Source organism: Bos javanicus, chromosome 22, assembly GCF_032452875.1.
Source record: "Bos javanicus breed banteng chromosome 22, ARS-OSU_banteng_1.0, whole genome shotgun sequence".
NCBI classification, from domain to species: domain Eukaryota; kingdom Metazoa; phylum Chordata; class Mammalia; order Artiodactyla; family Bovidae; genus Bos; species Bos javanicus.
The window spans coordinates 53603580-53630921 of NC_083889.1; the positions used below are offsets into that span (position 1 = coordinate 53603580).

Here is a 27342-nt window from a genome sequence, read left to right on the forward strand (position 1 = left end):
CCACGCAGACAAAAAAATGTGCACAGTGTTTGAAAAGGGGCTCTGGTGCGCATACAAGTTGATCTGCAGAAAAACTAATTCCAGCCCCGTGTGGGCATCCGTGCACTCGAAGGCCTCTATTGTAAGACTTTGTGGAAACACTGCGCAGTGTGGAAAAGCTACCATGAAAGTCGAAGATAAAACATCAGTGAACCCATGACATACGTCAGCAGGGAAAGAACTGGTTGACAAAAAACATCCCACTGATATGCGCCTTTAAAGCCCAGGGAAGGCCTCTCTCACCTTCTGAGGTGGCCCACACTCTATGTGGGGTGTGCTTCCCTCTGAATACATCTACTTTGTACCTTAAAGAAAAAGCCCGTGGAAGTGAGGCCTTTCATGAAAACCGTTGCATTGCTATTGTATCTTTCACAGGAACACCAGATGACACTGCTTTTCCTTTATACACTCATGGCCAAGCTTGTCTCGGGCCCCAGTCCTGGGGGTGCCTGACCTTCCTCCAAGCTCCTGGGTTTTTTTGCCTTTCAGAGATGATATAAATCCTGTGTGACTGCTTCCTGCTCTGCCTGGGCCATGAGGAAGCTCAGATCAGTCTGGCTCAGAATCTGGGTAGCACCTCACCTCTTCTGTGAGCCGCCTTTTCCTCGGGGCGCATCTTCCTGGATTGCCCACATTTTCTTTTTACACGGATATCTCATGATGTATTCCTGTGGGCAGCCTCGAGTCCTTTCTGGAATAAGGTTGAGTTGCAGGGAGGCTGGAAGACAGAGCTTTCCAGGACCTGTTCCTCTTCTCCACTGAACAGGAGATTTCCTGGGGGTCACACGCATGGGCATCCATGTCCACCACCCAGTTCCCCAAACTCAGAACCCGTGTCTGACCAAGAACCACAATACCTTCCCAGCTGTCGGTCACCCAAACAGCCAAGATGGTGCTGTGGCGTTCCGTGGGGATGGCGGGTCTGCCTTCCTTGGGCCTGAGAGCCCTGTGGTCCCCGCTTCTCCAGGGAGCTGACTCTGTGCTCTGGGGCCCACAGGTGGTGTACTTCACTGCATTGCTGCCCTACTGTGTGCTCATCATCTACCTGGTCAGGGGCCTCACGCTCCATGGAGCCACCAATGGCCTGGCATACATGTTCACTCCCAAGGTATGGGCTGGAGGGGAGGGGCCCCAAGGGTACCCCCATTCATTCCCCCACCTTCCAGGATGGGTGGAAGGGGGAGACCAAGCGGGAGTGGAGCAGTCATGAGCCCGCCAGGCAGTGAGGGTCGTGGCTTCCCTGTCCTCAGCCAGGGAGCCCCCACGCCTGTGAATGCTGCGGCGTGACCCTGTGGTCCACCTTCATGCTCATCCTCCCTGCCCCCAACCTCTGCTGCCCCAGTCTCACCCCAAACCCTCCACTCCAGCTGCGGACCAAGTTGTTCACCAGGAGCATCCCTGCAGTCAGCTCACCCTCCTGCTCGCACTTCTAGGCACCCCTTTCCCTATGGGGGTGAACCCACACACGGCAGGGCCCCTCATGATCCTGTCGAGAGAGCCCCTGTTGCCTTTGGGACGCGACAGTCATTTAGCAAGTCTGGTCCCTGGAAACAGTGACTGGAGCAGCACTGCCCCTAACGTCAGTGCCGGGGCACAAGTCAGCCTTGGGCACCAGCACCTCCATTTCTGGAGGCCGAGACCCATGCAGTGCGTGGGTCATGGATCAGGGGCTCAATTCCTTTGAGAACTATTTTATCTGACACCATCTCCTCTGGGTAAGAGGCAGTGGGGGCTGTGACATGAGGATGTGTTTTATCGGCTGAGAACCTGGCCCTGCCAGGTTCGAGCCTCAGGCCTGCCCTGGCTGGCTGTGTGCCGCAGGCCAGTTCCTTCCCCTCTCTGGGCCCCCGCCCCCTGCTGGTCTGAGAGCCTGGGGTTCCCACCTGGGGTTCACCCACGCTGTCCCCACTGGCTTTCCCCCCCAACCGCTCCCCACAGATGGAGCAGTTGGCCAACCCCAAGGCCTGGATTAACGCAGCCACCCAGATCTTCTTCTCACTCGGCCTGGGGTTCGGCAGCCTCATCGCCTTTGCCAGCTACAACGAGCCCTCCAACAACTGCCAGAAGCACGCCATCATTGTGTCCATCATCAACAGCTCCACCTCCATCTTTGCCAGCATCGTCACCTTCTCCATCTATGGCTTCAAGGCCACCTTCAACTATGAGAGCTGCTTGAACAAGTAAGCCTGGGCCACCTGGTGGGCCCCAGACCTCAAGGGGGGCAGTGAGCCTGCATGGGCCTGAGCTGAAGGGCCTCTGAGAAGAGGCAGAGCCCAGAAATCAAGGGGTATTTTGATACCCCTTGGGGCAAAGGGCACTGTCTTTGCCACCCTCGATCCAGGGTTCAAATCAGAACCATTGGCGTCTGCCTGAGGGGATGAGGGCAGTTTTGTGTATTCAGAGCACTTAGCACCAAAGGGCATTCAACACATGGGAAACCAGCTTCTTCTGCCCCATCTCCCCCCGCCTCAGAGGTAACCAAGAGCTCCCCAGCTGAGCCGTGGAGCCTGCAGAATCTTTCTGGTGCCCCCTTACCCAAAACAAGAAACATCATCCAGAAGCTATGCTGGCCAGTACAGCAGTCCCTAGCCACAAGGGCTATTTACAAATTTAAGTGTAAATTGGTTTAACACTAGCTAAAATTTTGTTTTGTTGTTGTTGTTCAGTGGGTAAGTCATATCTGACTTTGCCACCCCATGGACTGCAGCACACCAGGCTTCCCTGTCGTCCACTGTCTCCCAGAGTTTGCTCAAACTCATGTCCATTGAGTCAGTGATGCCATCCAACCATCTCATCCTCTGTCACCCCCTTTTCCTGCCTTCAATCTTGCCCAACATCAGGGTCTTTTCCAGTGAGTCAGCTCTTCGCATCAGGTGGCCAGAGTATTGGAGCTTCAGCATCAGTCCTTCCAATGAATATTCAGGGTCCAATGTCCTTTTAGGATTGACTGGTTTAATCTTTTGCTGTCCAGGGCACTCTCAAGAACCTTCTCCAGCACCACAGTTCAAAAGCATCCATTCTTGATTTAAGATTGGTCTCCATCTCGGCATAAGGTAGTTGAAATCAGCCTCTCGGCGGCTCTAGCCTCATTCGAGTACTCAGTGGCCACGTGTGGCGAGTGGGTACGAGATTGGAGAGCACTCAAGTAGAACTTGCCCATCGTCTCTGGAGGTTCTCTGACAACGCTGATCCTGAGGTTAAAATAGCCCACCCAGCCATGTGGGTTTGGTTCCTTTGGTCATCACCGTTTCTATCTGAGGCTCCTTCAAAGTCATTTACAATCACCCTGTCCTTTAAAAGCTCACCAATCAACACATTCCCTAGGTGGGAGAGGGTTTGGTGACAGCCACCTTTGTAACCAACTGCTGTGCTTGCAGGGTGATTCTGCTGCTGACCAACTCTTTCGACCTTGAAGATGGCTTTTTGACAGCCAACAACCTGGAGCAAGTGAAAGATTACCTGGCATCTGCGTACCCCAGCAAGTACAGCGAGGTGTTCCCACAGATTAAAAACTGCAGCTTGGAAACGGAGCTGGAGACGGTAAGCTGCTGGCAAAATCGTGACTTGCTTCACCCACACTCTTCACAGGGGCCTTTGACCCTGCCCATGAGAAAAAGCGACTTGAGGGGTACACACACCCCGTGAAAATCAGGGAAAACTCTGAATTGTCTTCCCTGCACCTCTTAGAGGATGAGCGCCCTGCCCACCATTCTCCCGGGTGCTGCATGGGCATCCCAGTCACTACACAGCTCCTTTGGGAACCCTGTGTCCTTTGCTTCTTTAACTTGGCTCTTTTCAAAATTTAAAAATAGAAGAAACGATGAAGAGTACTTAAACAAACACCCACCTGTCCACCTCTCAGAATGAAAAATTTAAACATTTTGTCAATTTGGGGCTCAGATTTTCTTTTTTATGTAAAAGAAAAGAACATTTTAGGGACAAAGGTAGAATTCTCTTTGTTACTCTCCCGAAAAATCTATCCTATTCCCAGAGCCCAGAACCTTCGTTCTGACGACTTTATTTCCCATATATATCATGGGTAATGTCGTTTTTCTTGGCAGTTTTTAAGTGGAAATAAGTGGTCCTAAGAGAGACCTTTCTCATTCAGCATTTTATTTGAGATTGCTCTGTGGGGATACACATGGACTCCCATCCATTCACTGTAAGAGTGACACTTGGTTCTATCATACATACCCCACACTTGATTGAACCTGAGCCACCGGCACTGGAAGCCTGGAGTCCCCAGCTGGACCCCAGAGAATGCTCTGTGACCTTCCCTACTGATAAATATTAGGGCTTTTCAAAAACCTTCTGCTACAAAAATCGCTCTTGAATACATTTTACAGAATTAAATTGCTATGCTGGGACCTCTATTTTTAAAAATGTTAAAAAAAAAAATTGAACTCTGCTTGATTTAAAATCTGTTATTTTCTTATAAACATCACAGTGATTCAGTTACACGTAAATTTTTCTTCATATACTTTTGCATTAAGGGTTAGTATAGATTATTGAATACAGTTCCTTGTGCTATAAGTATTACCTTGTTTATCCAATATATCAATAGATGTGTGTGTGTGTGTTAAGTTTTCATCTCCAGGTTCTAACTCTCAATTCAACCTTCCTCAGCACCACCCTCCACGCAATCACAAGAATATTCTCAATGTTTGTGGCTTTCTTCTTTCATAGAAAAGTTCCTTTTAGTCATATTATTTTGTAAATTATTATTAATATAATTTTATTTTATAATGAGTACAGTTGATTCACGCTATTGTGTTTGTTTTGGGTATCCATCAACTTCAAACAGTTATACATAAAAGTATATCTATTATTTTTCAGATTCTTTTCCCATATAGGTTATTAAAGACTGTAGAGTACAATTTCCTGTGTTATAGAGTAGGTATAATTGATACCTCTTTTATATATATATTAGTGTGTATATATTAATTCCAACCTAAATATTTATACTTCCCCGACCTGGCTTTTCCCCTGTGGTAACCATAAGTTTCTTTGTGAATCTATGAGTTTGTTGCTATTTTGTAAACAACTACATTGGTATCCATTTTTATTTATTTATTTATTTAAATTTATTCATTTTAATTGGAGGCTAATTACTTTACAATATTGTAGTGGTTTTGCCATACACTGACATGAATCAGCCTCGGGTGTACACGTGTTCCCCATCCTGAACTCCCCTCCCTCCTCCCTCCCCATCCCATTCCTCTGGGTCATCCCAGTGCACCAGCCCTGAGCACCCTGTCTCATGCATCGAACCTGGACTGGCAATCTGTTTCACATATGATAACATACATGTTTCAATGCCATTCTCCGATATCAGTCCGCCCTCACCCTCTCCCACAGAGTCCAAACGACCATTCTATACATGTGTGTCTCTTTTGCTGTCTCACATATATGGTTATCATTACTATCTTTCTGAATTCCATATATATGCATTGGCTATGGTTTTTCCTGTGGTCATGTATGGATGTGAGAGTTGGTCTGTGAAGAAGGCTGAGCGCTGAAGAATTGATGCTTTTGAACTGTGGTGTTGGAGAAGACTCTTGAGAGTCCCTTGGACTGCAAGGAGATCCAACCAGTCCATTCTGAAGGAGATCAGCCCTGGGTTTCTTTGGAAGGAATGATGCTAAAGCTGAAACTCCAGTACTTTGGCCACCTCATGCGAAGAGTTGACTCATTGGAAAAGACTCTGATGCTGGGAGGGATTGGGTGTAGGAGGAGAAGGGGACGACAGAGGATGAGATGGCTGGATGGCATCACTGACTCGATGGACATGAGTCTGAGTGAACTCCGGGAGTTGGTGATGGACAGGGAGGCCTGGCGTGCTGCGATTCATGGGCTCGCAAGGAGTTGGACACGACTGAGTGACTTAACTGAACTGATACTGTACTGATGTTTTTCTTTCTGGCTTACTTCACTCTGTATAATAGGCTCCAGTTTCATCCACTTCATTAGAACTGATTCAAATGTATCCTTTTTAATGGCTGAGTAATACTCCATTGTGTATATGTACCATAGCTTTCTTATCCATTCATCTGCTGATGGACATCTAGGTTGCTTCCATGTCCTGGCTATTATAAACAGTGCTGTGATGAACATTGGGGTACATGTGTCTCTTTAAATTCTGGTTTCCTCAGTGTGTATGCCCAGCAGTGGGATTGCTGGGTCATAAGGCAGTTCTATTTCCAGTTTTTTTAAGGAATCTCCACACTGTTCTCCATAGTGGCTGTACTAGTTTGCATTCCCACCAACTGTGTAAGAGGGTCCTTTTCTCCATACCCTCTCCAGCATTTACTGTTTGTAGACTTTTTGATAGTAGCCATTCTGACTGGAATGAAATGGTACCTCGTTGTGGTTTTGATTTGCATTTCTCTGATAATGAGTGATGTTGAGCATCTTTTCATGTGTTTGTTAGCCATCTGTATGTCTTCTTTGGAGAAATGTCTATTTAGTTCTTCGGCCCATTATTTGATTGGGTTGTTTATTTTTCTGGAATTGAGCTGCAGGAGTTGCTTGTATATTTTTGAGATTAATTCTTTGTCAGTTGCTTCATTTGCTATTTCTCCCATTCTGAAGGCTATCTTTTCACCTTGCTTACAGTTTCCTTTGTTATGCAAAAGCTTTTAATTTTAATTAGGTCCCTTTTGTTTATTTTTGCTTCTATTTCCATTACTCTGAGAGGTGGGTCATAGAGGATCCTACTGTGATTTATGTTGGAGAGTGTTTTGCCTATGTTTTCCTCTAGGAGTTTTATAGTTTCTGGTCTTATGTTTACATCTTTAATCCATTTTGAATTTATTTTTGTGTATGGTGTTAGAAAGTGTTCTAGTTTCATTCTTTTACAAGTGGTTGACCAGTTTTCCCAGCACCACTTGTTAAAGAGATTGTCTTTAATCCATTGTATATTCTTGCCTCCTTTGTCAAAGATAAGGTGTCCATAGGTGTGTGGATTTATCTCTGGGCTTTCTATTTTGTTCCATTGATCTATATTTATGTCTTTGTGCCAGTACCATACTGTCTTGATGACTGTAGCTTTGTAGTATAGCCTGAAGTCAGGCAGGTTGATTCCTCCAGTTCCATTCTTCTTTCTCCAGATTGCTTTGGCTATTCGAGGTTTTTTGTATTTCCATAAAAATTGTGAAGTTATTTCTTCTAGCTCTGTGAAAAATACTATTGGTAGCTTGATAGGGATTGCATTGAATCTATAGATTGCTTTGGGTAGTATACTCATTTTTACTATATTGATTCACCCGATCCATGAACATGGTATGTTTCTCTATCTATTAGTGTCCTCTTTGATTTCTTTCACCAGTGTTTTATAGTTTTCTATATATAGGTCTTTAGTTTCCTTCAGTTCAGATCACTCCCTCAGTCATGTCCGCCTCTTTGCGACCCCATGAATCGCAGCACACCAGGCCTCCCTGTCCATCACCAACTCCCGGAGTTCACTCAGACTCACGTCCATCAAGTCAGTGATGCCATCCAGCCATCTCATCCTCTGTTGCCCCCTTCTCTTCCTGCCCCCAATCTCTCCCAGCATGAGAATCTTTTCCAGTGAGGCAACTCTTCGCATGAAGTGGCCAAAGAACTGGAGTTTGAGCTTTGGCAACAGTCCTTCCAAAGAAATCCCAGGGCTGATCCCCTTCAGAATGGACTGGTTGGATCTCCTTGCAGTCCAAGGGACTCTCAAGAGTCTTCTCCAACACCACAGTTCAAAACCATCAATTCTTTGGCACTCAGCTTTCTTCACAGTCCAACTCTCACATCTATACATGACCACTGGAAAAACCATAGCCTTGACTAGACGGACCTTTGTTGGCAAAGTAATGTCTCTGCTTTTCAATATGCTATCTAGGTTGGTCATAACTTTCCTTCCAAGGAGTAAGCGTCTTTTAATTTAATGGCTGCAGTCACCATCTGCAGTGATTTTGGAGCCCAAAAAGATAAAGTCTGACACTGTTTCCACTGGTTCCCCATCTATTTCCCATGAAGTGATGGGACCAGATGCCATGATCTTTGTTTTCTGAATGTTGAGCTTTAAGCCAACTTTTTCACTCTCCACTTTCACTTTCATCAAGAGGCTTTTTAGTTCCTCTTCACTTTCTGCCATAAGGGTGGTGTCATCTGCATATCTGAGGTTATTGATATTTCTCCCGGCACTCTTGATTCCAGCTTGTGCTTCTTCCAGCCCAGCGTTTCTCATGATGTACTCTGCATATAAGTTAAATAAGCAGGGTGACAATATACAGCCTTGACGAACTCCTTTTCCTATTTGGAACCAGTCTGTTGTTCCATGTCCAGTTCTAACTGTTGCTTCCTGACCTGCATACAGGTTTCTCAAGAGGCAGGTCAGGTGGTCTGGTATTCCCATCTCTTTCAGAATTTTCCAGAGTTTATTGTGATCCACACAGTCAAAGGCTTTGGCATAGTCAATAAAGCAGAAATAGATGTTTTTCTGGAACACTCTTGATTTTTCCATGATCCAGCAGATGTTGGCAATTTGATCTCTAGTTCCTCTGCCTTTTCTGAAACCAGCTTGAACATCTGGAAGTTCACAGTTCATGTATTGCTGAGGTCTGGCTTGGAGGATTTTGAGCATTACTTTACTAGCATGTGAGATGAGTGCAATTGTGCAGTAGTTTGAGCATTCTTTGGTATTACCTTTCTTTGGGATTGGAATGAAAACTGACCTTTTCCAGTCCTGTGGCCACTGTTGAGTTTTCCAAATTTGCTGGCATATTGAGTGCAGCACTTTCACAGCATCATCTTTCAGGATTTGAAATAGCTCAACTGGAATTCCATCACCTCCACTAGCTTTGTTTGTAGTGATGCTTTCTAAGGCCCACTTGACTTCACATTCCAGGATGTCTGGCTCTAGGTGAGTGATCACACCATCATGATTATCTTGGTTGTGAAGATCTTTTTTGTCTAGTTCTTCTGTGTATTCCTGCCACCTCTTCCTAATATCTTCTGCTTCTGTTAGGTCCATACCATTTCTGTCCTTTATCGAGCTCATCTTTGCATGAAATGTTCCTTTGGTATCTCTGATTTTCTTGAAGAGATCCCTAGTCTTTCCCATTCTGTTGTTTTCCTCTATTTCTTTGCATTGATCGCTGAAGAAGGCTTTCTTATCTCTTCTTGCTATTCTTTGGAACTCTACATTCAGATGCTTATATCTTTCCTTTTCTTTTCGCTTCTCTTCTTTTCACAGATACTTGTAAGGCCTCCTCAGACAGCCATTTTGCTACTTTGCATGTCTTTTCCATGGGGATGGTCTTGATCCCTGTCTCCTGTACAATGTCACGAACCTCCCTCCATAGTTCATCAGGCAATCTATCAGATCTATGCCCTTAAATCTATTTCTCACTTCCACTGTATAATCATAAGGGATTTGATTTAGGTCATACCTGAATGGTCTAGTGGTTTTCCCTACTTTCTTCAATTTAAGTCTGAATTTGGCAATAAGGAATTCATGATCTGAGCCACAGTCAGCTCCTGGTCTTGTTTTTGCTGACTGTGTAGAGCTTGTCCATCCTGGCTGCAAAGAATATAATCAATCTGATTTCAGTGTTGACCATCTGGTGATGTCTTCTCTTGTGTTGTTGGAAGAGAGTGTTTGCTCTGACCAGTGCATTTTCTTGGCAAAACTCTATTGGCCTTTGCCCTGCTTCATTCCGTATTCCAAGGCCAAATTTGCCTGTTACTCCAGGTGCTTCATGACTTCCTACTTTTGCATTCCAGTCCTCTATAATGAAAAGGACATCATTTTTGAGTGTTAGTTCTAAAAGGTCTTGTAGGTCTTCATAGAACCGTTCAACTTCAGCTTCTTCAGCGTTACTGGTTGGGGCATAGACTTGGATTACTGTGATACTGAATGGTTTACCTTGGAAACGAACAGAGATCATTCTGTCGTTTTTGAGATTGCATCCAAGTACTGCATTTCGGACTCTTTTGTTGACCATGATGGCTACTCCATTCCTTCTGAGGGATTCATGCCCGCAGTAGTAGATATAATGGTCATCTGAGTTAAATTTGCCCATTCCAGTCCATTTTAGTTCGCTGATTCCTAGAATGTCGACATTCACTCTTGCCATCTCTTGTTTGACCACTTCCAATTTGCCTTGATTCATGGACCTGACATTCCAGGTTCCTATGCAATATTGCTCTTTACAGCATCGGACCTTGCTTCTATCACCAGTCACATCCACAGCTGGGTATTGTTTTTGCTTTGGCTCCATCCCTTCATTCTTTCTGGAGTTATTTCTCCACTGATCCCCAGTAGCATATTGGGCCCCTACTGACCTGGGGAGTTCCTCTTTCAGTATCCTATCATTTTAGTTTCTTTAGGTAGATATATTCCTAAGTATTTCATTCTTTTAATTGCAATGGTGAATGGAATTGTTTCCTTAATTTCTCCTTCTGTTTTCTCATTATTAGTGTATAGGAATGCAAGGGATTTCTGTGTGTTGATTTTATATCCTGCAACTTCACTATATTCATTGATCAGCGCTAGTAATTTTCTGGTGGAGTCTTTAGGGTTCTCTATGTAGAGGATCATGTCATCTGCAAACAATGAGAGTTTTACTTCTTTTCCAATCTGGATTCCTTTTATTTCATTTTCTGCTCTGATTGCCATGGCCAAAACTTCCAAAACTATGTTGAATAGTAGTGGTGAAAGTGGCCACCCTTGTCTTGTTCCTGGCTTTACGGGAAATGCTTTCAGTTTTTCACCATTGAGGATAATGTTTGCTGTGGGTTTGTCATATATAGCTTTTATTATGTTGAGGTATGTTCCTTCTATTCCTGCTTTCTGGAGAGTTTTTATCATAAATGGATGTTGAATTCTGTCAAAGGCTTTGTCTGCATCTATTGAGATAATCATATGGCTTTTATTTTTCAATTTGTTAACGTGGTGTATTACATTGATTGATTTGCGGATATTGAAGAATCCTTGCATCCCTCGTTTAAAGCCCACTTGGTCATGGTGTACGATCTTTTTAATGTGTTGTTGGATTCTGATTGCTAGAATTTTGTTAAGGATTTTTGCATCTAAGTTCATCAGTGATATTGGCCTGTAGTTTTCTTTTTTTGTGGCATCTTTGTCAGGTTTTGGTATTAGGATGATGGTGGCCTCATAGAATGAGTTTGGAAGTTTATCTTCCTCTGCAGTTTTCTGGAAGAGTTTGAGTAGGATAGGTGTTAGCTCTTCTCTAAATTTTTGGTAGAATTCAGCTGTGAAGCCGTCTGGACCTGGGCTTTTGTTTGCTGGAAGATTTCTGATTACAGTTTCAATTTCCGTGCTTGTGATGTGTCTGTTAAGATTTTCTATTTCTTCCTGGTTCAGTTTTGGAAAGTTGTACTTTTCCAAGAATTTGTCCATTTCTTCCACGTTGTCCATTTTATTGGCATATAATTGCCAATTATATGTAGTCTCTGGAAGGAATGATGCTAAAGCTGAAACTCCAGTACTCTGGCTACCTCATGTGAAGAGTAGACTCATTGGAAAAGACTCTGATGCTGGGAGGGTTTGGGGGCAGGAGAAGGGGACGACAGAGGATGAGATGGCTGGATGGCACCACTGACTCGATGGACTTGAGTCTGAGTGAACTCCCGGAGCTGGTGATAGACAGGGAGGCCTGGCGTGCTGCGATTCATGGGGTCGCAAAGAGGCGGACATGACTGAGCAACTGAACTGAACTGAAGTCTCTTATGATCCTTTGTATTTCTGTGTTGTCGTGATCTCTCCATTTTCATTTCTACTTTTGTTGATTTGATTTTTCTCTCTTTGTTTCTTGATGAGTCTGGCTAATGGTTTGTCAATTTTATTTATCCTTTCAAAGAACCAGCTTTTAGCTTTGTTGATTTTTGCTATGGTCTCTTTTGTTTCTTTTGCATTTATTTCTGCCGTAATTTTTAAAATTTCTTTCCTTTTACTAACCCTGGGGTTCTTCATTTCTTCCTTTCTAGTTGCTTTAGGTGTAGAGTTAGGTTATTTATATGACTTTTTTCTTGTTTCTTGAGGTATGCCTGTATTGCTATGAACTTTCCCCTTAGCACTGCTTTTACAGTGTCCCACAGGTGTTAGGTTGTTGTGTTTTCATTTTCATTCATTTCTATGCATATTTTGATTTCTTCTGTGATTTGTTGGTTATTCAGCAGCATGTTGTTCAGCCTCCATATATTGGCATTTTTAATAGTTTTTCTCCTGTAATTGAGATCTAATCTTACTGCATTGTGGTCAGAAAAGATGCTTGGAATGATTTCAATTTTTTTGAATTTACCAAGGCTAGATTTATGCCCCAGGATGTGATCTATCCTGGAGAAGGTTCCGTGTGCCCTTGAGAAAAAGGTGAAATTCATTGTTTTGGGGTGAAATGTCCTGTAGATATCAATTAGGTCTAACTGGTCTATTGTATCATTTAAAGTTTGTGTTTCCTTGTTAATTTTCTGTTTAGTTGATCTATCCATAGGTGTGAGTGGGGTATTAAAGTCTCCCACTATTACTGTGTTATTGTTAATTTCCCCTTTCATACTTGTTAGCATTTGTCTTACATATTGTGGTGCTCCTATGTTGAGTGCATATATATTTATAATTGTTATATCTTCTTCTTGGATTGATCCTTTGATCATTATGTAGTGAGCTTCTTTGTCTCTTTTCACAGCCTTTATTTTAAAGTCTATTTTATCTGATGTGAGTATTGCTACTCCTGCTTTCTTTTGGTCTCTATTTGCATGGAATATCTTTTTCCAGCCCTTCACTTTCAGTCTGTATGTGTCCCTTGTTTTGAGGTGGGTCTCTTGTAGACAACATATATAGGGATCTTGTTTTTGTATCCATTCAGCCAGTCTTTGTCTTTTGGTTGGGGCATCCAGCCCATTTACGTTTAAGGTAATTATTGATAAGTATGATCCCATCGCCATTTACTTTGCTGTTTTGGGTTTGAGTTTATACACCCTTTCTGTGTTTCCTGTCTAGAGAAGATCCTTTAGCATTTGTTGGAGAGCTGGTTTGGTGGTGCTGAATTCTCTCAGCTTTTGCTTGTCTGTGAAGCTTTTGATTTCTCCTTCATATTTGAATGAGATCCTTGCTGGGTACAGTAATCTGGGCTATAGGTTATTTTCTTTCATCACTTTAAGTATGTCTCGCCATTCCCTCCTGGCCTGAAGAGTTTCTATTGAAAGATCAGCTGTTATCCTTATGGGAATCCCCTTGTGTGTTATTTGTTGTTTTTTCTTTGCTGCTTTTAATATTTGTTCTTTGTGTTTGATCTTTGTTGATTTGATTAATATGTGTTTTGGGGTGTTTCTCCTTGAGTTTATCCTGTTTGGGACTCTCTGGGTTTCTTGGACTTGGGTGATTATTTCTTTCCCCATTTTAAGAAGTTTTCAACTATTATCTCCTCAAGCATTTTCTCATGGTCTTTCTTTTTGTCTTCTTCTTCTGGGACTCCTATGATTCCAATGTTGGAGTGTTTAATATTATACTGGAGGTCTCTGAGATTGTCCTCAATTCTTTTAATTCATTTTTCTTTTTTCCTCTCTGATTCATTTATTTCTACCATTCTATCTTCTACTTCACTAATCGTATGTTCTGCTTCCGTTATTCTACTATTTGTTGCCTCCAGAGTGTTTTTTATCTCATTTATTGCATTATTCATTATATATTGACTCTTTTTTTATTTCTTCTAGGTCCTTGTTAAACCTTTCTTGCATCTTCTCAATCCTTGTCTCCAGGTTATTTATCTGTGATTCCATTTTGATTTCAAGATTTTGGATCGTTTTCACTATCATTATTTGGAATTGTTTATCAGGTAGATTCCCTATCTCTTCCTCTTTGGTTTGCTTTGGTGGGCATTTATCCTGTTCCTTTACCTGCTGGGTATTCCTCTGTCTCTTCATCTTGTTTATATTGCTGAATTTGGTGTGGCCTTTCTGTTTTCTGGCAGTTTGTGGAGTTCTCTTTATTGTGGAGGTTCCTCACTCTGTGTGGGTTTGTACAGGTGGCTTGTCAAGGTTTCTTGGTTAGGGAAGCTTGTGTTGGTGTTCTGGTGGGTGAAGCTGGATTTCTTCTCTCTGGAGTGCAATGAAGTGCCCAGTAATGGGTTATGAGATGTCAATGGTTTTGGAGTAACTTTGGGCAGCCTGTATATTGAAGCTCAGCGCTGTGTTCCTGTGTTGCTGGAGAATTTGCGTGATATGTCTTGCTCTGCAACTTGTTGGCCCTTGGGTGGTGCTTGGTGTCAGTGTAGGTATGGAGGTGTTTGATGAGCTCCTGTCGATTAATGTTCCCTGGAGTCAGGAGTTCTCTGGTGTTCTCAGGATTTTGGACTTAAGCCTCATGCTTCTGGTTTTCAGTCTTATTTTTACAGTAGTCTCAAGACTTCTCCTTCTATACAGCACCAACGATAAAACATCTAAAGGTGAAAAGTTTCTCCACAGTGAGGGACACCCAGAGATGTTCACAGAATTACATGGAGAAGAGAAGAGGGAGGAGGGAGTTAGAGGTGACCCGAATCAGATGAGGTGGAATCAAAAGAGGAGAGAGCAAGCTAGCCAGTAATCACTTCCTTATGTGCGCTCCACAGTCTGGACTGCTCAGAGATGTTCACAGAGTTATACAGAGAAGAGGGAGGAAGGAGACAAGAGGTGACCAGGAGGATAAAAAGGGGGGAATCAAAAGGAGAGAGAAGTAATCAGTTCACTAAGTGTTCTCCACCGTCCGGAACACACTGGTGATTCACAGAGTTGGGTAGAGAAGAGAAGGGGGAGGGAGGAGACAGAGGTGACCTGGTGGAGGAAGAGGAGAGTCCAAAGGGGGAGAGAGCAGTCAAGCCAGTAATCTCGCTCCCAGGTAAAAATGGGTACTGAAGATTGGGTTCTTAAAGGTACAAAATTGATAACAAATATCAAAAAGCAAAGATTAAAAATCTAGAGTAGAAGTTGGATTTTCAAAAATACAATATTAAAGAAAACAATAAGAAGAAAAAGACAAAGTCACAAAAATTATAAAATATATATATATATGAAGTTTGATTTTAAAAAATAGGGTCTTTTTTTTTTGCAAAGTAATAGTAGGTTATAAAAATTAAAATTAAAGGAATAATAGAGGATTTAAAAATTTTTTTTAATTAAAAAAAATAAAAGAATGATCGTAAAAATAGTAAAAGTATATCTAGGACTTTCTCTGGTGGTGTTGTGGGCAGGGTGGGGTCAGTTCATTTTCATATAGTTCCTTGGTCCAGCTTATATTTCTCAAGATCTGTAGGCCCCTTCCTATGTAGTCGGTACTAACTACAGGGTTTTAATCTATTGCATCTGTCACTTCCAAGGCGGTTCCCTCTATTTTAGCTTCTTCTCTTTGCTGGTCTCTTCAGTGTCTGATTTCTTCCCTAACACAAGGAGGGCGGTGGTGGACACTTTTTTAGGCTCACTTGTTCAGTCGCGCTGTGGGGAGGGAGGGACGCTGCAAACAAATAACACTGGCGTGTGCTCGCAGTGTCTCAGCCACACTGGGCCTGCCCCCGCTCACGGCGCGTGCACCCTCCCTGCCCACGCAGCTCAGGCTCTAGGTTGCTCCGCCGGGAACTGTCGGAGGCTGGCCCTGGGCTGCATGCACCTCCCAGGTCTAAGCTGCTCAGGTTCAGGCACTCAGGTAGTCCTCAGAGGTGCAGATTTGGTTGGAACTGTGTCTTGTGCCCTTCCCAGGTCCAAGCAGCTCAGGTGATGACGTGTTTGGTGAGCGCAGTCGCTGCGACTTATCACCTCCCCCATCCCTGCCACTTGGTTTTCTGGTGTACAACTGGCGCACCTTCTCAGGCAGATGTTGACTGTCCAGAACCCCAAGAAGTCTTAGTTAGCAAAGAAGCCTGCTTGCAGTTTGGTAGATAATGTCTCTCTGGGGCTGCAATTGCCCCCTTCCAGCTCTGGCTGCCTGTCACCGGAGGGGAATGGTCTGCAGCTGGCTAGTTCTGTTCAGTCCTTTGTTCTGTGCACAGGCCTGGTACTATCTTAGGTTAGGAGTTTTCACGTGGTAGCTATCCCACAGTCTGGTTTGCTGCCCAAGTTAGTTCGCTCAGATTGCCCTCAGGGCATTCAGGACCAGTCCTTACTCTAAGCAATGCAGCCGGCGCCTCCCTGCCTAGCCCCTGCTTGCTAGTGGCGGGTGCAGGCGTCTGCACTGCTTCTCCACTGGGGGAGTTACCGTTGGGCTCGTAATCTGTGGGTTTTAATTATTTATTTATTTTTCTTCCTTGTTATGTTGCCCTCTGTGCTTCCAAGGCTCACCACAGACTCGGCAGTGAGAGTGTTTCCTGGTGTTTGGAAACTTCTCTTTTTAAGACTCCCTTCCCAGGATGGAGCTCTGTCCCTACCCCTTTTGTCTCTCTCTTTTTTTTTTTTTTTGTCTTTTATGTTTTTTTCCTACCTCCTTTCGAAGACATATGGGCTGCTTTTCTGGGTGCCTGATGTCCTCTGCCGGCATTCAGAAGTTGTTTTGTGGAATTTACTCAGCGTTTAAATGTTTGTTTGATGAATTTGTGCGGGAGAAAGTGGTCTGCCCATCCTATTCCTCCGCCATCTTCGGTTTTTTGTATTTTCATACAAATTGTGAAATTATTTGATCTAGTTCTGTGAAAAATACCGTTGGTAGCTTGATAGGGATTGCATTGAATCTATAGATTGCTTTGGGTAGTATATTCATTTTCACTATATTGATTCTTCCAACCCATGAACATGGTATATTTCTCTATCTATTTGTGTCCTCTTTGATTTCTTTCATCAGTGTTTTATAGTTTTCTATATATAGGTCCTTTGTTTCTTTAAGTAGATATATTCCTAAGTATTTCATTCTTTTAATTGCAATGGTGAATGGAATTGTTTCCTTAATTTCTCCTTCTGTTTTCTCATTATTAGTGTATAGGAATGCAAGGGATTTCTGTGTGTTGATTTTATATCCTGCAACTTCACTATATTCATTGATCAGCACTAGTAATTTTCTGGTGGAGTCTTTAGGGTTCTCTATGTAGAGGATCATGTCATCTGCAAACAGTGAGAGTTTTACTTCTTCTTTTCCAATCTGGATTCCTTTTATTTCATTTTCTGCTCTGATTGCCATGGCCAAAACTTCCAAAACTATGTTGAATAGTAGTGGTGAAAGTGGCCACCCTTGTCTTGTTCCTGGCTTTACGGGAAATGCTTTCAGTTTTTCACCATTGAGGATAATGTTTGCTGTGGGTTTGTCATATATAGCTTTTATTATGTTGAGGTATGTTCCTTCTATTCCTGCTTTCTGGAGAGTTTTTATCATAAATGGATGTTGAATTCTGTCAAAGGCTTTGTCTGCATCTATTGAGATAATCATATGGCTTTTATTTTTCAATTTGTTAACGTGGTGTATTACATTGATTGATTTGCGGATATTGAAGAATCCTTGCATCCCTCGTTTAAAGCCCACTTGGTCATGGTGTACGATCTTTTTAATGTGTTGTTGGATTCTGATTGCTAGAATTTTGTTAAGGATTTTTGCATCTAAGTTCATCAGTGATATTGGCCTGTAGTTTTCTTTTTTTGTGGCATCTTTGTCAGGTTTTGGTATTAGGGTGATGGTGGCCTCATAGAATGAGTTTGGAAGTTTATCTTCCTCTGCAGTTTTCTGGAAGAGTTTGAGTAGGATAGGTGTTAGCTCTTCTCTAAATTTTTGGTAGAATTCAGCTGTGAAGCCATCTGGACCTGGGCTTTTGTTTGCTGGAAGATTTCTGATTACAGTTTCAATTTCTGTGCTTGTGATGTGTCTGTTAAGATTTTCTATTTCTTCCTGGTTCAGTTTTGGAAAGTTGTACTTTTCTAAGGATTTGTCCATTTCTTCCAAGTTGTCCATTTTATTGGCATATAGTTGCTGATAGTAGTCTCTTGTATTTCTGTGTTGTGATTTCTCCATTTTCATTTCTACTTTTGTTGATTCTTCTCCTTTTGTTTCTTGATAAGTCTGGCTAATGGTTTGTCAATTTTACTTATCTTCTCAAAGAACCAGCTTTTAGCTTTGTTGATTTTTGCTATGGACTCTTTTGTTTCTTTTGCATTTATTTCTGCCCTAACTTTTAAGATTTCTTTCCTTCTTCTAACCGTGGGGTTCTTCATTTCTTCCTTTTCTAGTTGCTTTAGTGTAGCTGCTGCTGCTGCTAAGTTGCTTCAGTTGTGTCCGACTCTGTGTGACCCCATAAATGGCAGCCCACCAAGCTCCCCCATCCCTGGGATTCTCCAGGCAAGAATACTGGAGTGGGTTGCCATAGGTGTAGAGTTGGCTTATTTGACTTTTTTCTTGTTTTTTTGAGGTAAGCCTGTATTGCTATGAACCTTCCCCTTAGCACTGCTTTTACAGTGTCCCATAGGTTTTGGGTTGTTTTCATTTTCATTCATTTCTATGCATATTTTTATTTCTTTTTTGATTTCTTCTGTGATTTGTTGGTTATTCAGCAGCGTGTTGTTCAGCCTCCATATGTTGGCATTTTTAATAGTTTTTCTCCTGTAATTGAGATCTAATCTTACTGCATTGTGGTCAGAAAAGATGCTTGGAATGATTTCAATTTTTTTGAATTTACCAAGGCTAGGTTTATGGCCCAGGATGTGATCTATCCTGGAGAAGGTTCCGTGTGCCTTTGAGAAAAGGGTGAAATTCATTGTTTTGGGGTGAAATGTCCTTTAGATATCAATTAGGTCTAACTGGTCTCTTGTATCATTTAAAGTTTGTGTTTCCTTATTAATTTTCTGTTTAGTTGATCTATCCATAGGTGTGAGTGGGGTATTAAAGTCTCCCACTATTATTGTGTTATTGTTAATTTCCCCTTTCATACTTGTTAGCATTTGTCTTACATATTGTGGTGCTCCTATGTTGGGTGCATATATATTTATCATTGTTATATCTTCTTCTTGGATTGATCCTTTGATCATTATGTAGTGTCCTTGTCGCTTTTCACAGCCTTTGTTTTAAAGTCTATTTTATCTGATGTGAGTATTGCTACTCCTGCTTTCTTTTGGTTTCTATTTGCATGGAATATCTTTTTCCAGCCCTTCACTTTCAGTCTGTATGTGTCCCTTGTTCTGAGGTGGGTCTCTTGTACACAACATATATAGGGATCTTGTTTTTGTATCCATTCAGCCAGTCTTTGTCTTTTGGTTGGGGCATCCAGCCCATTTACGTTTAAGGTAATTATTGATAAGTATGATCCCATTGCCATTTACTTTGCTGTTTTGGGTTTGAGTTTATACACCCTTTCTGTGTTTCCTGTCTAGAGAAGATCCTTTAGCATTTGTTGGAGAGCTGGTTTGGTGGTGCTGAATTCTCTCAGCTTTTGCTTGTCTGTGAAGCTTTTGATTTCTCCTTCGTATTTGAATGAAATCCTTGCTGGCTACAGTAATCTGGGCTGTAGGTTATTTTCTTTCATCACTTTTAAGTACGTCCTGCCATTCCCTCCTGGCCTGAAGAGTTTCTATTGAAAGATCAGCTGTTATCCTTATGGGAATCCCCTTGTGTGCTATTTGTTGTTTTTCCCTTGCTGCTTTTAATATTTGTCCTTGTGTTTGATCTTTGTTGATTTAATATGTGTCTTGGGGTGTTTCACCTTGGGTTTATCCTGTTTGGGACTCTCTGGGTTTCTTGGACTTGGGTGACTATTTCCTTCCCTACTTTAGGGAAGTTTTCAACTATTATCTCCTCAAGTATTTTTTCATGGTCTTTCTTTTTGTCTTCTTCTTCTGAGACTCCTATGATTCAAATGTTGGGGCATTTAACATTGTCCCAGTGGTCTCTGAGGTTGTCCTCATTTCTTTTAATTCTTTTTTCCTCTCTGCTTCATTTATTTCTACCATTCTATCTTCTACCTCACTTATCCTATTTTCTGCCTCCATTATTCTACTGTTGGTTCCCTCCAGAGTGTTTTTGATCTCATTTATTGCATTATTCATTATATATTGACTCTCTTTATTTCTTCTAGGTCCTTGTTAAACCTTTCTTGCACCTTCTCAATCCTTGTCTCCAGGCTATTTATCTGTAACTCCATTTTGTTTTCAAGACTTTGGATCATTTTCACGATCATTATTCTGAATTCTGTATCAGGTAGGTTCCCTATCTCTTCCTCTTTTGTTTGGTTTGGTGGGCATTTATCCTTTTACTTTACCTGCTGAGTATTTCTTTGCCTTTTCATCTTGTTTAGATTGCTGCATTTGGGGTGGCCTTTCCGTACTCTGGCAGTTTGCAGTTCCTCTTTATTGTGGAGGTTCCTCGCTGTGGGTGGGGTTGGATGGGTGGCTTGTCAAGGTTTCCTGGTTAGGGAAGCTTGTGTCGGTGTTCTGGTGGGTGGAGCTGGATTTCTTCTCTCTGGAGTGCAATGAAGTGTCCAGTAATAAGTTTCGAGAGGTCAGTGGTTTTGGTGTGACTTTGGGCAGCCTGTATATTGAAGCTTGGGGCTATGTTCCTGTGTTGCTTGAGAATTTGCATGGTATGTCTTAGTCTGGAACTTGTTGGCTCTTGAGTGGTGCTTGGTTTCAGTGTAGGTATGGAGGCTTTTGGATGAGCTCTTACCGATTAATGTTCCCTGGAGTCAGGAGTTCTTTGGTGTTCTCAGGATTTGGACTTAAGCCTCCTGCCTCTGGATTTCAGTCTTATTCTTAGAGTAGCCTCAAGCTATACAAGCCTCAAGCTTCTATACAGCACCAATGATAAAACATCTAGGTTAATGATGAAAAGTTTCTCCACAGTGAGGGACACCCAGAGAGGTTCACAGAGTTACAGGGAGAAGAGAAGAGGGAGGAGGGAGATAGAGGTGACCAGGAGGAGAACAGGTGGAATCAGAAGGGGAGAGAGCAAGCTAGCCAGTAATCAATTCCCTAAGTGTTCTCCACAGCCCAGAACATACAAAGAGCTTCACAGAGTTGTGTAGAGAAGAGAAGGGGGAGGGAGGAGACAGAGGCGACCTGGTGGAGAAAAAGGAGAGTCAAAAGAGGGAGAGAGCAATCAAGCCAGTAATCACACTCCCAAATAAAAATGGGTACTGAAGATTGGGTTCTTAAACGTACAGAATTGATAACAAATACCAAAAAGCAAAGATTAAAAATCTAGAGGTTAGACTCAAAAATACAATATTAAAAAAAGTCACAAAAAATTATAATATATATATATGAAGTTTGCTTTAAAAAGTGTTTTTTTTTTTTGCAAGGTAATATATTATAAAAATGAAAATTAAAGGCGTAATAGAGGCTTAAAAAATTTTTTTTAATTTAAGAAATGATAATAGTAAAAATATATCTAAGAATTTCTCTGGAGCTGTTGTGGACAGTGTGGGGTCAGTTCAGTTTCAGATAGTTCCTTGATCCGGCTTATACTTCTCAAGATCTAAGGGCCCCTTCCAGTGTAGTCGGTGCTAACTACAGGGTTTTAATCTGTTGCACCTGTCACTTCCAAGGCGGTTCCCTCTGTTTATTTTAGCCTCTTCTGTTTGCTGGTCTTTTCAGTGTCTAATTTTCACCCTGACACAAGGGGGCGGTGGTGGTCACTTATTTAGGCTCACTTGTGGGGAGGGAGGAACCCTGCAAACAACTATCACCAGCGAGTGTGGGGAGTGCTCGCAGTGTTTCAGTCGCACCGGATTTGCCCCTGCTCACAGCGTGTGTGCTTTCATGGTTGTAGGCTCAGGCTCTAGGTTGCTCTGCCAGGAACTGTCTGAGGTGGGCCCTGGGCTGCATGTGCTTTCCAGGTCTAAGCTGCTCAGGTTCTCGGGTACTCCACAAAGGTGCAGACTCAGCTGGGCCTGCGTTTTGTGCCCTTCCCAGTCTGAGGAGCTCAGGTGACCAGGTGCTTGGCGAGTGCAGTTGCCCCCAGGTGGGGGGTGCATCTTATCGCCTCCCGTCCCAGCCGCTCAGTTTTCTGGGTGTCCAATGGGCGCACCTTCTCAGGTGTGCCGTGTGTCTCTTCTGGGGAGCTGATCCCTGGCTGCAACCCTACAGGCGGAGGTCAACCATCCAGAATTCCAAGAACTCTTGGTTAGCAACGGAGCCTGCTTGCAGTTTGGTAGAGGATGCCTCTCTGGGGCTGCGATTGCCCCTTTCCAGCTCCGGCTGCCCCGCCCCCCAACCCCGCTTGTCTCCGACGGAGGATGGGCCGGTCAGCAGCCGGCTAGCTCTCCTCTGGTATTCGCTCAGTCCTTTGTTCTGTGAGCCGGCCTGGCAGTGCCTCAGGTTAGGGCTTTTCGCGGGATAGTTCTTTTCCTTCCTCTCTCTCTGGCTATCCCACAGTTGGGGTTGCTATCTCAGGTTAGTTCCCTCAGATTGCCCTCAGGGCATTTGGGCCCAGTCCTTACCCTGAGCAATGCAGCCAACCCTCCCTGTTCAGCCCCCGCTTGCTGGTGGCAGCTGAGTTGCCGTTAGGCACGTAATCTGTGGGGTTTAATTATTTATTTATTTTTCCTCCCAGTTATGTTGCCCTCTGAGATTCCAAGATTCCCCACAGACCCGCCCGTGAGTGTGTTTCCTGGTGTTTGGAAACTTCTCCTCTTTTAAGACTCCCTTCCCAGGACGGATCTCCGTCCCTACCTCTTGTCTCTCTTTTTATATTTTGTCCTACCTCCTTTCGAAGACAATGGGCTGCCTTTCTGGGTGCCTGATGTCCTCTGCCAGCATTCAGAAGTTGTTTTCTGGAATTTGCTTAGCGTTCAAATGTTCTTTCAATGAATTTGTGAGGGAAAAAGTGGTCTCCCTGTCCTATTCCTCTGCCATGTTAGGACCGCCCCCCCATATCCATTTTAAAGTTACGTCTATAAATGGTATTATATAATAGTTGTAATTATCTGTCAAACTTGACTAGTATCATCATCTCTGGTTCCATCCACGTTGCTGTAAAGAGGGATTTCATTTTTGATCTAATAGTCCATCATATGGATGGTGCACGTCTTCATGTGTATTCTGTCGGTGGACAGATGGGGAGTTGACATGCTTGTTGTAGGTAGACGGGAAAAGGCCAGTGGACTCCATGTGTAATTGTTGTCAGTGGTTTTCTCTTTGGACAGACAAGCAGGAGGGGCACTGCCGGATCTTCAGGGAGCTGCACCTTTCCTTTCCTAAGGACCTTCTCTACTTCTCTCCATACTGGCTGTGAGAAATTTACCTCTCCACGTAGACATTGCACAGGGTCCCTTCTCTCCAGGCCCCTCCATCATATATTCTGTGTATTCTCTTTAATGACTGGTGCCAGGAGATACCTCCTTGTATATTTTATTTGCATTTCTCTAAGCACTAGAGATGCCCTCCCCCCGCTACCCCAGGGGTGTTAAAAAGAAAACCCAGGTTGAGTGAACTTTCCCTTTTTGAATTTGTCTTTGATTCCCTCATGCAGACAATGTCTTGAGAGCTATGGTGTTTCACAGCCCCTGAAGCCTTTTTGCATGTTAAGTACCCAGAAGCACAAGGTTTAAGGCGGTTGCTCCTAGAAACGGCCACAAGGCGGCAGCACTTCTGCATCAGCTCTCTGGTAACCTAGGTAACCAGAGTCTAGAGAACGTCCTGTTTCTTGCTTGTCAATCAGGTGGAAAGTGCCCTAACAGACGCCCAAGGGCTTATGTCTCATTTCTCCTGGCTCCATGAACTTCTAGACAGATCCCAACACCTGCGCCGGTGGTATGCAACTGAGGGACTGTAAGGAAGGAGGCTAGAGGTACCTATTCACCAGAAGCCATGAAGACTGGGGGCTTGCTGTCCTTGCCCAGGGAGTCCACCACCCTTTAGCTGTATGCGACTTGGTTTACCTGTAGGATGGCTCATGGTTTGCCTGCAGAATGGCTCGACTGTATTTAGAGATCACGGTCCCATCCAGAGGAGACCAGGTACTACAGGTCCAAGGTGGCTTGTATGCTGGCTGTCCCATTCTCCCCTGGTCACTGGGGCTCCTGACTGTCAAAATAGGGATCCAAGCCACCTCTGCACTCCAGGAGATGAGCCCAACCAGAATCAATTAGGCCTGAGTGAAACAGAGGTGTTTTTACATCGAATTTTTATTTTCTCCTGGAATATGGTCAATTTACAGTATCGTCTTTGAGTTCAATAGGAACTGGATTCAAGTTCACATAAACAAGGACCGATTTTTCTTTTGATTCTTTTGTGACAGTGTTTGTAGAGCGAGTAGAGTTGTCTGTGCTATGCAGTAGGGCCTCATTAACTGTCTATTTACGTTTGTTTGTATGTAGGCGTATTCAGTCTAACCGTGATTTTTCTCTCCAACCTCGCCATCATGCTCCACTGAAAACTCTGCATTTTTTTCCTGAGGGTGGGTGTTTACATTTCCCTGTCAATTAGTTCAGTTCGGTTCATTTCTAGTTTCCACCTGGAAGTGATATGATCAGCTTGGTCTTTCTCTGACTTCCCTGAGTTAGTGAGGTCTTCTCCAGGTCCAGGCATGCTGTTGTCAATGGCGTGTTGCAGTTTGGTTTCCTGAGTAAGTCTGTTGTATACATGGGGTCGTCTTTGTATAAGATGTATACATACGTCGTCTTTGTCTGTTCTACTATCGCTGGACAATAGTTTGCGTGCCATGCCCATTGTAGGTAGATGGGAGAAGGCCAAGGGAAGGAGTGTGTGATTTTCACTGTTGATCTTCTCTTTGAACAGAAAAGTGCATGCATGGCCAGATGTGAGGAGCTGTAGTTCTCCTTTCTTAACTAGCTTCTCTATTTCTCTCTATACTGGCTCTGAGCAGTTTACCTTTCCACGAATACCTTGCTCAGGGTACCTTTTCTCCAGGCCCTCTCCATCATGTATTGTTTGTAGGATTTTTGATGATTTGTGTCAGAGATACCTCGTTGTAGATTTTATCTGCATTTCTCTAAGCACTAGAGATGCCCTCCACCCAACCAGGGGTTTTAAAAAGAAAAACACAGGTTGAGTGAACTTTCTCCTTTTGAAATTGGCATGTGGCAAGCGGACTCTTATGAAAATTTTTCTTCCATTACCTCCTACAAAACTTCATGAAAGCTGTGGTCTTTCACACCCTTCAAGCCTTTTGCTTATTAAGTACCCAGAAACATAGGTTTTACCTTAGGGCCACAAAAAGTCAGACATGACTGAGTGACTTCACTTTCAACATAGGTTTTAAAGTTGTTGATCCTAGAAATAGCCACTGTCAAACCTGGGATCCAAGCTACCTCAGGGCTCCAAGATATGACCCCAGCCCAGACCAGTTAGGCCTGAATGGAAAAGAAGGGGCATTTCTAAAGTGAATTCAAGTTTTGAGTTGAATGGGAACTGGACTCAGATTCAAATGTACATGGAATGACTGTTGTTTGGATTCTTTGGGACATAGTTATTTGCAGAGTGAAGAGTGTTGTCTGTATTCCACTGTAGGGTCTCCTAAATCATCTATCTTAAATATGTAGACAAATACAGGCGTATCAGTGTGCAGCTGTGAACTCGGAGCTCATAATTTCCCTCTGCACCCTCCCCATCTTGCTCCTTTGGCTGTTTACATTTCTTTGGTGTGTTGGTTCAGTGCTTTTGGGTGTCCACCTGTATGTGGCATCGTCTGTGCTTGGCTTTTTTCTGTCTGACTGAGTTATGTAGCCTGTTCGGGTCCATCCAGACTGTCATCAGGCTGTGCTGTCATTCGGTTTTCTGAGTAGCAGTCCATTGTTTATCTGAGCTCATCTTCTTTATCCTTTCTTCTGTCGCTGGACGTTCTGGTAGTTTCCATGCCTTGCCTGTTGCAGGTAGATGGGTGAAGGCCAATGGAGCGCCTGTGTGTGTTTTTGAACGACAGTCTCCTCTCCCCACATGCAAGCCGGAGTGGGACTGCCGGGGCTTTAGGGCGCTGCACCTTTCCTTCCCTAAGGACCTCGTCACTTCTCTGCATACGGTGAGCCACTCAGCCTTCCACAAACACCTTCCTCAGAGTCACTTTTCTCCACACCCTCTCCAGATATTCTGTGTCGTCTCTTTGATGACAGATGCCAGGAGATACTGGGCATCTTTACAGGGACCTTAAAAAAAAAAAACGCAAGTTCACGCTACTTCACCCTCTGACGCTGGCTTGTCGCCAGTTTGTCCCAGTTGACTTTTTATGGGCTCACCTCCTGCAGTAGATTTCTTGGGAGCTGTGGCCACGCACAGCCCCTGGAGCCTTGTGCATATAAAGTAACCAGAAGCATAGCGCTGGAGGCTGCTGTTCATACAGGCGGCCACAAGGCGGCAGCACTTTTTCATCCCCACTCTGGTCTCCCGGGTAACAGAGTCTGGGACAAAGCCTTGTTCCTGGGATGTCAATCAGGTCAAAAGTGCCCCAATAGGCACCCAAGGTGGGTCTCATTTCTCGCCCCGTGGAAGTTCAAGACCGATTCCAAGGCCTGCACCAGTGGCATGCAGTTCAGGAACTCTAAGAAGGAGGGCAAAGCACCTCTGCTCCAGGAGCCATGAAGACTGGGTGACTTTTCACTCTGTCCTGGGATACACCATCCTTTAGCCATAGGAGGTTTGCTGTACCTGCAGGAAGGCTCATCTGATTGGGTCCCATCCAGGGCTTACCAGGCACTTAAGGTCTGCTGTGGCCTCCATGGAAGGCTGTCACTTTCTCCCCACTTAGGGGAATCATGACTTTTTCTTGAGGCATCACGGCCACTTCAGGTTCCAGAATATGATCCCGTCTCGAACTGTGTATTCCTGAATGGAAAAGAGTATTTCTAAAGTAATTCACTTTTTATCATCTCCTAGAGTACAATTAACAGTGCCATGTTGAGATCATTAGTAACTGGACTCAGTATCACATATATAAGGACCATATTATCTTTGGATTTGGGGAGATAGTCATTTGTGAGGGAGTACAATTATCCCTGCACTACAGTAGGCCCTCGTTTACTGTCTATTTAAGATACAGATACATACATAACACACACACACATACATATATATATGTACACACACACACCTGAGTACCAGCGTGTGTGTGTACTGAGAACCCCACCTCCTAATTTCCCTCTCCACCCTCCACATTAGCCATGTTAGAAACACTCAGTTTCTTTCCTGAAACTGGCTGTTTCCATTTCCTCAGTGTGTTAGTTCCCTGCTGTTAAGTGTCTACCTATGAGTGTTATCGTATGTGCTTGGTGTTTCTGTCCAACCTACTCTAGCTATGAGATCCTGTCCAGGTCCATCCAGACTGTCGTCAGGCTGTGCTGTCATTCGGTTTTCTGAGTAGCAGTCTGTTCTTTATCTGAGCCCATCTTCTTTATCCTTTCTTCTGTCACTGGGCATTCTGGTAGT

General features: G+C 43.6%; 1 protein-coding gene across 4 annotated transcripts in view; it reads left to right on the plus strand.

Moving 5' to 3' along the window:
* The window catches only part of SLC6A20 (solute carrier family 6 member 20), a 59026-nt gene that overhangs the window by 22251 nt on the left and 9433 nt on the right, over positions 1-27342 (plus strand). For all 4 annotated transcript variants that reach the window (XR_009732563.1, XM_061397040.1, XM_061397039.1 and 1 more), the window contains 3 exons: positions 1037-1147; positions 1978-2219; positions 3417-3579. Coding sequence is in view for 3 of the 4 variants with exons in the window: in XM_061397040.1 (XP_061253024.1) it covers positions 1037-1147; positions 1978-2219; positions 3417-3579 (516 nt within the window). In the remaining variant the exon portion in view is untranslated. The remainder of the gene's footprint in view (positions 1-1036; positions 1148-1977; positions 2220-3416; positions 3580-27342) is intronic.